Genomic DNA, 12,818 nt, shown 5'->3' on the forward strand with positions numbered 1-12,818 from the left:
TCCATACTCTCTCTTCCTTCTCTTCTCTTCTCTTCTCTTCTCTTCTCTTCTCTTCTCTTCTCTTCTCTTCTCTTCTCTTCTCTTCACTTTGGTACAAGTTGATCTTGGTCTCATCTGTCCATGAGATGTTGTTCCAGAACTGTGAAGGCTTTTTAGAACTCTAATCTGGCCTTCCTGTTTTTGAGGCTCTCCAATGATTTACATCTTGTGGTGAACCTTCTGTATTCACTCTGGTGAAGTCTTCTCTTGATTGTTGACTTTGACACACATACACCTACCTCATAGAGAATGTTCTTGATCTGGCCAACTGTTGTGAAGGGTGTTTTTTTCAACAGGGAAAGAGTTTTTCGTCGTCCACCACAGTTGTTTTTGTGGTCTTCTGGGTCTTTTGGAGTTGCTGAGCTCACTGGTGCGTTTTTTCTTGTTAAGAATGTTCCAAACAGTTGTTTTGTCTAATGTCTAATGTTTTTGCTATCTCTCTGTTTTTTTAGTTTTTTTTTTGTTTTTTCAGCCTAATGATGACTTGCTTGACTGATAGTGACAGCTCTTTGGATCTCATCTTGAGAGTTGCCAGCAACAGATTGCAAATGCAAATAGCACACTAGGAATGAACTCTGGACCTTTCATCTGCAAATTGTAATTGGGATAATGAGGAAATAACACACACCTGGCCATAGAACAGCTGAGAAGCCAATTGTCCCATTGTTTTTGGTCCCTTAACAGGTGGGAGGCACATATGCAAACTGTTGTAATTCCTACACTGTTCACTTGATTTGGATGTAAATACTCTCAAATTTAAGCTGACAGTCTGTAGTTAAAGCAAATCTTGTTAGTTTCATTTTAAATCTATTGTGTTGGTATATAGAGCCAAAAATGTTAAAATTATGTTGATTTTCCAATATTTATGTACCTGATTTTATATAAAATGCTTTCATTCAAACTAAACTAAAAGGAATATGACTTTCTCCAGAAATAAACTAAATAGTGAAAAAAAAATTGGAAATTTCCTTGTCTGTTAAAAATCACTTTCAAAGGAAAATTTCAAAGGAGGGCTAATAATTTTGCTTTCAAATGTATGGACTTCCTTTATTAAATGTAAGCTCTTGTAATTGTAGTTTTGCTAATACCGACCTGTCAGCGAGAGTCTGGACCTCTGAGTGCTTCTCTTTGTAGATGGTTTTGTAGTCATGGATGAAGGACAGGTAGGATTTGGGTGTGACATGCGTGGAACGTCGATACCTCTGAAAATAATCTGCACACTTTTCTGCCACCCCATCCTGAAAAGAGCCCATGCACTGAACCACTTCACTCTTTACCTCCGACGTGCAGTCAATGTCATACGTGGACAGGAAGTGTTCTGACACTGCAGCAAAAACAAACAAAAAGACATTGTTGTCTTATTTTATTCGTACAATACAATCTGAACATGGACCACAGAACCATTTATAATTGTCAATTTTTTAAATTGAGGATTATATGTCATCTAAATGCTGAATAAATACACTTTCCATATATGATTTGTTAAGTATGGGCAATATTTGGCCTAGATAGAACTATTTGATAATCTGCAATTTAAGGGTTAAAAAAAACAACAACAGCAAAAAAACAAAAGAAAAAAAAACTGCTAAATACATTGCAGGCTCATTGAAAATATGTGCCCAGGCTTCACTTTTGAGAACCGAGAAACATATACCCTAGTCTACAGTATGTGTTCTTATAAGTTTGTTTTTACAAATCCACTTGACGAAGCCATGTACATTGTTCACAATCTCAAATACGTTACTGGGGCATGGTTTCTCATACGTGTCGTTTTTTATAAATCCACCAAAGGCTGCTGTGTACATTTCTTGTCCTTTTCAACATCCTTCTGGCACACATTGATAAGAGAGACTGGTCAGCTTGTCATCGTGCACATACCAGCTTGATATCCACTGACCCACACACCCCTTCTCTAAACCCAACCGATAGTTTTTTAAAAGCTAACTAAAAGACACAAGCTATACTTTTACCACAGTCTCACACTGCTCTTTTTTTGGGGAACACCGGTTGGCTCCACTCTACCTCCCAAGTCTGGTGCCATTCATAGTGAGCTACTGAGCAAACCAGTCATGCGAGAAAACCCGGTCAGCGGTAATGCCCCATGTCATTCTCACACAAAATACAGCCATTATGTACCCCAAGGCACATATTTCTCAGTTCTCAGAAATGTAGTCCTGGGATTCTTCTCCCAATAAGCCTGTGTTGGCGAAATATGTGACCGGGGCAACATCTTTTTATTTTTTTCACAAATCCACTAGAGGCCGCTGTGTACATTTTTGACAATCTCAAATACATTACTGGGCCACATTTTCTCATATGTGCCAATTCTCTTAAATCCACCAGTGACTGCTGTGTACATTTCTTGTCCATTTCTACGTCCTTCTAGCTCGCGTCCGTAAGTGAGGCTGGTTGGCTTGTCTTGCGTATATCAGCTTGCTATCTACTGACCCACTAACCTCCTTTGCCTAAAACTGACCCATAGTGTTTACAGAAGCATACTAGAAAAGAAAATCCATCGAAAACAAGTAAAACAAACCCTGGTCTGCTATATGTCCCAAGACTGATGCTGTACAAGGTGAGCTACCGAGCAAACTGACCACACTGAAAAAGCAGTCCAAACAGAGATAAGCAATCAGTGGTATATTATGAAAAGAAACATAATTTGTCAGTGGCATCATACCACTCCAATGTGTTCGTTTATCACACAAACATCCGCCAGATGTAGCCCCGGGGACATATTTTGCTTTATATACATATTATGCTTTATATACATATTCTTACATATGCTGTTTCACTGATTCCAAAAGCACACACTAAAATGTCCAAAGAGCCTGTGTTGAAAAAATCTACATACTGTGTATTGAAAATATATATTTTTTTTATAAAAAGTAACAAAATTCCCTTTAAATGTGTCTAAATTATATATTAGCAGTGCAAGTCAATAATCAAAATTGAGTTTGAATATATTAACAGTAGAAAACTACCAAAAATCTACATTGAACTTGATATTTTCCTAATATTTATTTAAATTTAAACATAAAAGTAAAAAATGTATAATTTTGACCCATAAAATGTACCTTTGCCTATTGCCAAAAATATACCCGTGGAACATAAGACTGGTTTTGTGGTCCAGGATCACATATAAACTGTTTATCTAGCTATGGCAATAATCATGTTTATTTTGCAACAACTGATTGAGGTGATGTTTTTTTTTCATTGTCTCTCAATATGTTTCAATTATTGCTTGACGCTCAACTGCATTAACCTTTCTGTTCTTCCAAAGCAGAAGAGATGTTTTCTACAATGTGATTAAATTGCTTGAGGAAAATTGTGTGCCATTCCTAAATTACTTATTTTCTGCATGCTAAACAGTTCAGGCACTCTAATTTATGTGGACAGTAATTCATGCTGGCTATTTTTAGAATAGGCAATTAGAGTGCAACTTTATTTTGAAGTGTTCTCGTTACACTTGTTCCATGTTCTATCCCTAAACCCACACACAAATTCTATTCTATCCATTTAGTAATTACATATAATTAATTAATATGACTTTGTAGTTACAGTAAATGGACAATTACTCTGTAACAAGGTTCTTGTCTAGAGTTCTTATTCTAGTTTGATCAATCTAGCCAAAAAAGTCTTATTATTCTTGTTTTACGAATACAGGCAAGTTCAGATTGTGTAAGATTATTATGATTGTTTTAGAATTATTTGTATTTTTTATTACTTAGTAAAGCTTAAAATTAGGTATTTATCTGCAAATGTAGGTTAATTACAATAAGACACATAATTTAAGACCAGCATTGTATTTTTAAGACTTTGTTTTAGCTGTAATAATCTGTTAAAGTTAGTTCTCCTGTTAAAAAATGCTCAATCACAATTTTACTTTTCCTGACAAAATACATTCCATTGTGTTTTGTTGTAGTAAGCATCAGAATCATTATTTAAAAGCAAAGAAACAATATTAGTTAGCTTGTTTTAAGGAAAAATTCACTTAACTTTGCCATATTGTTTCTGAAAACAAGACAATATTTTTTTGCTTGTCTAGAAAATGCTTCTTAATTTAAGAATTTTTAGATATTTGGACTAGAAACCAGACAAAAACTCTAAGTAAGAAAAGCATTTTTTGTACACTAAACTGGGGCAAAAAATAATAATATACATAAAAAAACTAAATATAATAAAAATTATATATATATATATATATATATATATATATATATATATATATATATATATATATATATATATATATATATATATATATATAGTTGAAGTCAGAATTATTAGCCCCTTTTTTATTTTATATTAAATTTTTTTAATATTTCCCAAATGATGTTTAACAGAGCAAGGATATTTTCACAGTATGTCTGATAATATTTTGTCTTCTGGAGAAAGTCTTATTTGTTTTATTTTGGCTAGATTAAAAGCAGTTTTACATTTTTAAAAACCATTTTAAGGTCAATATTATAAGCCCCCTTTTTTCCCCGCAATTTTAAAAAAAGCTATTTTTTTCCCCGATTGTCTACAGAACAAACTATCATTATACAATAACTTGCCTAATTACCCTAGCCTACCTAGTTAACCTAATTAAACTAGATGTGCCTTTAAATGTCACGTTAAGCTGTATATAAGTATCTAGAAAAATATCTATTAAAATATTATTTACTGTCATCATGGCAAAGATAAAAGAAATCAGTTATTAGAAATGAGTTATTAAAACGATTACATTTATAAATGTGTTGAAGACATCTCTCCGTTAAACAGAAATTAGGGAAAAAATATGTATAAACTGTATATATGATTTTTGATATATACAGTATTAAGGCATTAGAATCCTAAGCTTATTTTAGTGTTCTCCTTGGACCTGCTTGGGACTGACATTTCAAATGACTGACCTGCAATCAGAGCATCTTTGGGCCAGCGGCTAAACCAGTCCATGGTGCATCCTGAAATGAGAGCAGGAAACTTCAAAGCCCGATTACGAAACCTCTCCCCGACTGGAGAGAAGCACAGAACCACGTGTAGGTTCTGCCTCACTCTGCTCATAAAATACTCATGCAGGTTTTCATTCGTGGGCGGTCGCCGTGGAAACTCCCGCTTCATGACTGGAATGAGGTCACTGATAATCTCGTCAATCTCATCTCGAGCAAACAGATTGGACACCTGTGGCAGACAGAATAATTCACACCTCGTTAGATTAAAAATAATCCTAGCATAATCTACACATAATGGCATACCTGAGGAGGAGGAACAAATTATTTTAAGAAGAAGACATTTAAATACGTATTAAATTAACTTCGAATCACTTAAGGCATAGTTCACGCTAATATAAAATATTTCTTATAAATTATTCATATTCACATCAATCTGAATTCTAAAGTGCTCTTTTCGAATGGAAAGTTTTACATTTTTTATGTTTTAGCATCTATGTAATAAAATGACATCTTATTAAATGTGGCAATGGGTCATTGGATGATTAATATATACACGTCTGGCAGCGTTTGATTGGCCACAATGATTCCTGCAGAAATTACAGCAGTAATAATTAATATTTTTCTTTATTTATAAATTCTGTCATTCTATACTCGTCATTCACTTGTTTAAAGTCTATGTAAGTTTCCTTCCTATGTTTAACACAAACATAAGATTTGTTTTTCCTACTATCAAAGTTTCTAACAAGTTCCAAATAATTTCTTTTGTGTTTAAAAAAAAAATAATAATAAAATTATGAAAGGTGAGTAAATAGCAGAGATGGCAAATATACACACATCTTTTCCTCAAGTAGAAGTTCAGATACTCCTGTATAAAATGGTAGAAGTTGACGTAGTGACTACACTTTTGTACTCAAGTAAAAGTAAAGGAGTACAGCCTGAAATAATTACTAAAGTAAAAAGTATTAATTAGTACTACCGGATTCTTGAAGACAAAGATGACTACGAATAAAAACAACAGTTATTTATCAGACCTCCTGGTTTTTCGCTAAGCCACACCCGAAAACCGCCACACAACAAACGTGGCTTAGCAACCGTAGCTATGCGCAGGAGGTCTGTCAAGCTTTCGAGCGAGGGAAACAAGCCAAAGTGTTGCGCATATAGATTGTGCAAATCTGACACTGGTATCCTAAAAGTTTGGATGGGGTGGTGGAGTTTTATTCCCTTTCTAAAACCTAAAACCCAAGGGGAGAAATGCCAGCGTGGATCAAGCTGTGTGAGGGGTGATAAAAGAGCGGAGTTTGACTAACTCACACACCTACAAAAATACAAAGCAGGTTATGTTTCCCAATGGTCTTTTTCTTTTTTTTCACTCGATATTATGAGCTTTGCTCCATTTAAGCCCTCTCCATAGTAGTCATACTAATAGCAATCATATTTCCATCTGTTTCAAGCTACGAATATTTGAAATTACATTTCAACAGAACAAAACTGAGATGTGATCACAATTTGAGCACTTGCGATCAATATACTTCACCCGCAGCTGTTTTTCAGTCATGTATTACCCTCATGCCCATGTCAGAGTTACAATTCACTGATGTTTTCGTCTGTCTTTTAAAGATTTAGTCATTGGTGACGTTATAGCGGGTGAGTGTCTGCGTTTTTATTTGTTGGATTAATATTTGCTGGTAGGGAAAATCTATTTGTTCACTTCTGCTATTTATACTTTGATTTGCTTTTCAATCTATTTATTTTTTTCACTTAGCTGCAAATTAGAATAGAAATGGTATAAAAAGCACACAAACATACTGACAGTTATAGGTACTGTACATTGTTATGGATCAATGATGCTAATATTTGGCACAAATCTATTAATTTTGCCTTTCTGGCTGTTCTTTCTATGAATGAATTATGTAGAAGCACTGTCCATGTGTGTTTCCTCATCGGTTTGTAATGCTATATTTCATTGCACAACAATAGTCTATCAGGCTTTTTGGCAAAAAAAAGAGAGAAATCACGGTTTAATTTGTTATTATTAGATTATTTTAAAATTTCACCTCTCCTACTGTGCATGTACTAAGCTGTTGAATGTTCTGCGTACACCGCAGCTAGGCTAACCTAGCTTCAATTTGGATAAAATTATTTTTTCATCGGTTGCCTATTAAGTTGTGAATACACCCCTGTAATGCATACTGCAATCCTTTTTTGTCTGGCTTTCTCAGATATCTCACCTGTTCGCAAAAAATGACTAATTATATCCCAGGGAATGTCTGATACCGGTGCATACATATTGTAATAGACGTGCCAAGCATGAAAGCTTGACAGGCGTAGCAACAGTAACTAAGGAGGGCAGGGCTTAGCGAAGGGTCAATTCCGCAATCGTTGAATCCAATGCAAAATTCAACAAAAAGTTGCACATTTAAACAAAATAAATCGCAAAACATTTTAATAATCTCATAAAAAATCCAATTCCAATCCATTATTATAAAATTATATTTATTTCAGTTTGCAATTGTTTTACAAGACGTTGCATACACAGCCCGCATGATGTGTTTAAGTGTCTCTTGAAAAATGACGTCTCACCTGCGCCCTCACAATCCAATTACATGGAGAGGAGGGGGAAATGTTTTGCCATTTTTAATCGCAAAAAAAAAAGAAAAAAAAAGAAAAGAAATCCAGGGGGTCTGATTTGTGTGTGTTTTGGATTCATCTGATTGGTAAATCATGTGTTAGCTACTGTGGGACCAGCCATGGTCATTTATAAGCACATGATCCTCAGTTTATAAATAAACTTCAGTGTTTCCTCTAGGATTTTTTTCCAGCTGTGGCGGCAGACTCTGTTGAGCTTTTTACACAGATCTACCAACTACCTGTGGCGTTATTTCATTGACAAATATCGTGAGCGCAGTGTTACAAGTCGAGATCGCATATATGTAATATGAGCATCTCTGTGCTTGAGCGCCGATTTCCTCTGTTTGTGCACAAAATTTCTTGCCTGCCCTCAAATATACGCTTCTCAAGTGCAGATTTTCTTGTGCGCTCTCAAATAAACGCTGCTGAAGTGTGATTTAGTGTGTTTATGTAACAAGCATGTCTCCAACATTTATTAGATTTGCTAGGAATATTTGTGAATGTCTCCAATAGACCTACAGAGTGGCACTAATGTGTCCTGAAGTAAAGTGAAATGGTTATAAACTCCAACAAGATAAAGTCATTGTATGCAGAGCCATAGACCTTTATCTATAAATAAAATATAATGGAAACTGTTCATCTTAACTGAAAGCTATGTCATGTTTGCTGGCCTCATGCATCACGCACCTGTCAGTCAGTCAGTCAGCACGTCACCTTAAAGGGTTAAACAAATAACGCACAGCACTACCACGATTACAGAAAAGTTTGCGATGTGATAATTCACTTATTTTCTAATGCGTTTTGGTGCGATTATAACCCGCTATTTAAAAAAAACAATTGAATGTTTTGAATGAGAAGCTGTAATTAGCCGTGGCGGGATTAATTTTGCTGTGGCGCCCCACCATGGAAGAATGAATGTAGCGAAAACCATGAACTTCACTTAAAAAAAATCTCAGAAGAACTACAGGGGGGTAAGGGAATTACTGTAATGCTGTGTTCACACCAGACGTGGAACGCGCAGATAAATCACACTACTTGCGTAAATAGATGCATAAATTATTGAGTTTACTCGCTTTATTCACGCGTGAAAATCCACTTCATTCTCGCGTCATATTCACTACAGAACAGACGCGGATTCACATGATGGCCAGGGATTCTGTCTGTCCGGTGACTGTAGCTTTGTTGCTAAATGTCTATTCGCATCTGCATTGACTTAACCTGTAAATTACTCACGCTTGACGCATCTTCCACGTCTTCCCCGTCTGGTGTGAACACAGAATTACTTGGCATTATGTTTCACTTAGGTTTGGCGAAAGTTCTTCTGCTGATTTAACATATTTTAATCTTTTTTTTAAATATTTTTTATTCTTTGTTGTTTTTATTTCTAATACTTGTCTAATCTTTTATTCTCAATTATGTAAAGCACTTTGAATTAGCATTGTGTATAAAATGTGCTATTTAAATAAACTTGTATGACAGAGCAGCTAAAAAAACTAGACTTATCAAGACTTATCTTGCATGTTCTGCTCTCTTTACAGAATCCAGGTTAACAACTTACACTAAAATCCATTTGTTATCGCCTCTGTCTTCCACATTGCCGCAGCAGTCTCGCCTCATCAGTTTCCCAGCTAAACCATGAAATCCTCAGTGCGACCGAGGGCTTGTCTGTTTCATTAATATTCTTGAGCAGGGCCATCTCTCCCCAGGTCCTCGAGTGCACTTCTCTTGTGCAGTCAAGTCTCTTTATGTACTTAACAGTATGATTAATGAAATAACAGCCTTCACCAAGTCCCGCTGACCAAAAAAAAACTCTTCTGTGACTTTATGTCAGCTTAAAATATCCAAAGCGGAACATATTAATAGCCAGTTCTTCTCGAACCCCATTATTTATTCAGAGGATGGTGAGAAAGACACACTGGAGCAGTGTTAATTAAACACATTTAGTCATTTGTAAAGCTCTTTATTCCTCCTGGTGCTTATTCTCTTATCTTCCCTGTGGCTACCTGCTCACTTGCTTTCTTACACTTTAAACAGTTAACCCTAAGCAGCCTCAGCTAATTATTATTTAGTAGATAGTTCCACCGATGTTCTGGTTGGATTCGTCTTTAATTAGTCCAGTGGCCATTCCCTATTTTGACTGTATATGAAAATACTTTTTTTAGCAAGCATATTTATTTAAAGGGCACCTATGATGAACAACTTTTGTAAGTTGTTTGGACAGAACTGTGTGTAGGTATGCACATGTGTCCACTGTCATATTGGAGTGATATAAACCCAACAAACCTCTTTTTTTAAATTTCCTGATGTTTAAATAGGACCCAAACCCCAGTGATTTTGAAGCCCACCGCAACGTGACGTAGAAGTACGGGTTTCCCCGCCCACTGAATTGATTCACATGGCTCCATGTTTCTATAATAACATGTATACACATGTCCACAGAAATTTTTTTGCAAATAAATGGGTATTAAAATATTGTTACAACTCTCTGTGATTTTTATATGTTTTATAAGTCCGTGAAGTTTTATAAGTTTAAAACGTTTTTGAAAACAGCATGTTTGTAACAAAGACAGTAAAATTGCTATCTAATTCTTAACTGCTATAATCACTACAGCCGCATGGTGTCAGTAAATGTGTATATGTGTGTGTGTGTGTGTGTGTGTGTGTGTGTGTGTGTGTATGTGTGTACTGCAAACATTATTTGTGTGAGACTCATCATTTCAGAAAGGCTTAAATAAACTTCACAATGATTTACTTGGTATTTTTGACTCATGAGCTGTATTTCAGCTTCATCAGAGTCTGTCTGTCACTGACTGCTGTTTATCTGACATAACACATGGGCAGACACGCACATGGGAACGGTGGACGGGGAGAAGCAGCTCATTCGCATTTAAAGCCACAGGCTACAAAAACAGCTACAATGTATTCAGACACCAAAATTGTCAGATTCTGGAGGTTATAATAAATTATCTGATGGGAATTTTGAGCTGAAACTTTACAGACACATGCTAGAGGCTTATCTTACATCTTGTAAAAGGGGTAAAATAGGTGATCTTAATATGGAAAATATTCCTTCTATCGCATGCCATTGCTTTTATTTAGAACACCACTTAAATCAGCCTTTAGACTCGATAGTAAGGCACGCTACTTCTGGTGTCGTCAATCTTGCGTGTGTTTTGAACCAGGTGTGCAATACCCAGTTGAACCATTGGGTGTCAAACTTCCATACTGCACATTTAAGGTAATCAAAAATAGCTGTTTACATGGATGTCTTAATCATATTTAAATCAGAGTATTGGTGTCAATGTAAAGATACTGACTGACAACTACAGCTGCACAATATATAGAAATATCACAAATGACCTTAAAAAGGAAGCCCTGTTAAGAAAGCAACACGGCAGCAAAGAAATAACTTCCACTCTATTATGTTTTTTCCTTAATTGTTCTTAATGTTTTCAAGTTGATAAAACTACTGTATAGCAGTGGAACAAAGCAGCTGTGATATATTTATTTATTTTCTTTGTTTACATTGTTCCAATGACTGGTTTGTTTTATGCATCAGTAAAACATGGCTGTTAATTTTCAGGTTGTAATGCTTTCTTTTCCGTGAAATATAAAGAATGTTTTTCATGTTCATTATCCTCTTCTTTTCTTTATCATATCACATTATTTAGCATGCTATTATATTTTTAATCTAATTTTTGGTGAAATGGTTCAAAATTAAATTCTCTTGTCACGGTTTGAGGTGCATGTGTTTATTGTTTGAGGCACACAGTATACTGTTTATTTTAATTAATTTATTTTTTAATTTGGCACCGAAGTGAGTGTTTTGGTATTTGATTGTAATATGTGCTCTATTAACCAGTGAGGTTCGACGCGCACTTCTATACCTGTACATTCTGTGCATTCAAAAGCTGAGTACTCACGCAGCATGTGTCTATAATGATATATTGGTGGAAATACGCATAGAACCTGACTGGTTAATAGAGCACATATGGTCTTCAGTCAATCTTTGACATTTGCATGACACTGATCTGAAATCAACTGAATTGAAGCTGTTTTAATTTACTAGAACTAAACCACCATTTTACACTACTCTCCTGCCTAGTTATCTATATATGCCAACTGTCTTAAACTTTTTAAAAACGACTTCAATTATTTAAACTTTAAATCTACTTCAAAGCTTTCAGACTAGACTTTTTCAAGGCACCATAAAGTTTTACTCCAAACTTTACTTTTATGGTTTGAAATTAAAGTTTCAGATGACTCAAACTTTTTATATATTATAATACTTTTGTGTCGTTATTTTAGTGGTCAATATGGCATTAATGTGTGGATGTCAAATGGACGTCAACATTTTGCCATTGATTTGCATTTAAAAATCTAGCATCAAGCATGTCAAGTTTTAATATCAAAGTGTTTGATGGACTTTTAATATGAGTTTGATGTTATAGAAAATGTTATATTGTTTTTAACTCAAAGTTTATTTAATGACCAAAATCAGACCCTCTAGTTTTTCACAAATTTTTGCAAACCTGCAAAATTCTTAATTTAAACGCAAAATAATTCGAAATTTTTTTTAATAATCTAACAAAACATCCAATTCCAAACTCTATAATCACATTACATTTATTTCAGTTTATTTCAGTCTCTTGAAAATGACGTCTCATTACATGGAGGGGAAGGGATTGCAGACTGTTCACTAAGCAGACGCAGATGAAGCATGATTGATTTACACGTGAAATGAACGTAAGGATGAGATTAAGCCTGGTTTATATCGATGCGTCCGCTAGTTCGCTTGAGTGTGCACGGCAAATGTGACGTCATCGCTGTGTTAGCGGAGGTTCGCATTGGGTGCGTGCGACATGATTTCGGCTGGCGGAGCGCATGACTTTTTTTTTGACTCGAGGGAACAGTTCGCACAGTGCTACATTTGATTTGAGTTAAATATGTAACAGTTTTGTTAAATTTTTGTTAAAAAGTTTGGAAAAACCTGAGGGATAAGTTTGTAAAAGCCAAAAGAAAAAAAGTGTACTTTTTTTGCTTTTATTCTTGCCATAAAAAATATATATATATTTGTAGAGCAACCCCTGTTCTCTTGTCATTAATATTTTAATAAACTTTAATAGGTAAAACTGTCCGAGATATGAACAAAAACAAGTGATGCATTAAAGTTTGATTAAAAAATCTTGAATGGTTATAAAATCTTTATAATCA

General features: G+C 35.0%; 1 protein-coding gene across 1 annotated transcript in view; it reads right to left on the minus strand.

The window, feature by feature from the left end:
- dnah5 (dynein, axonemal, heavy chain 5) overlaps nucleotides 1-12,818 on the minus strand; it is a 264,013-nt gene that overhangs the window by 105,329 nt on the left and 145,866 nt on the right. The window contains exons 56-57 of the mRNA XM_056476107.1: nucleotides 4,938-5,205; nucleotides 1,132-1,363 (exon numbers count right to left, since the gene is read on the minus strand). Coding sequence (XP_056332082.1) covers nucleotides 1,132-1,363; nucleotides 4,938-5,205 — 500 coding nt within the window. The remainder of the gene's footprint in view (nucleotides 1-1,131; nucleotides 1,364-4,937; nucleotides 5,206-12,818) is intronic.

Source organism: Danio aesculapii, chromosome 16, assembly GCF_903798145.1.
Source record: "Danio aesculapii chromosome 16, fDanAes4.1, whole genome shotgun sequence".
Taxonomy (NCBI): Eukaryota; Metazoa; Chordata; class Actinopteri; order Cypriniformes; family Danionidae; genus Danio; species Danio aesculapii.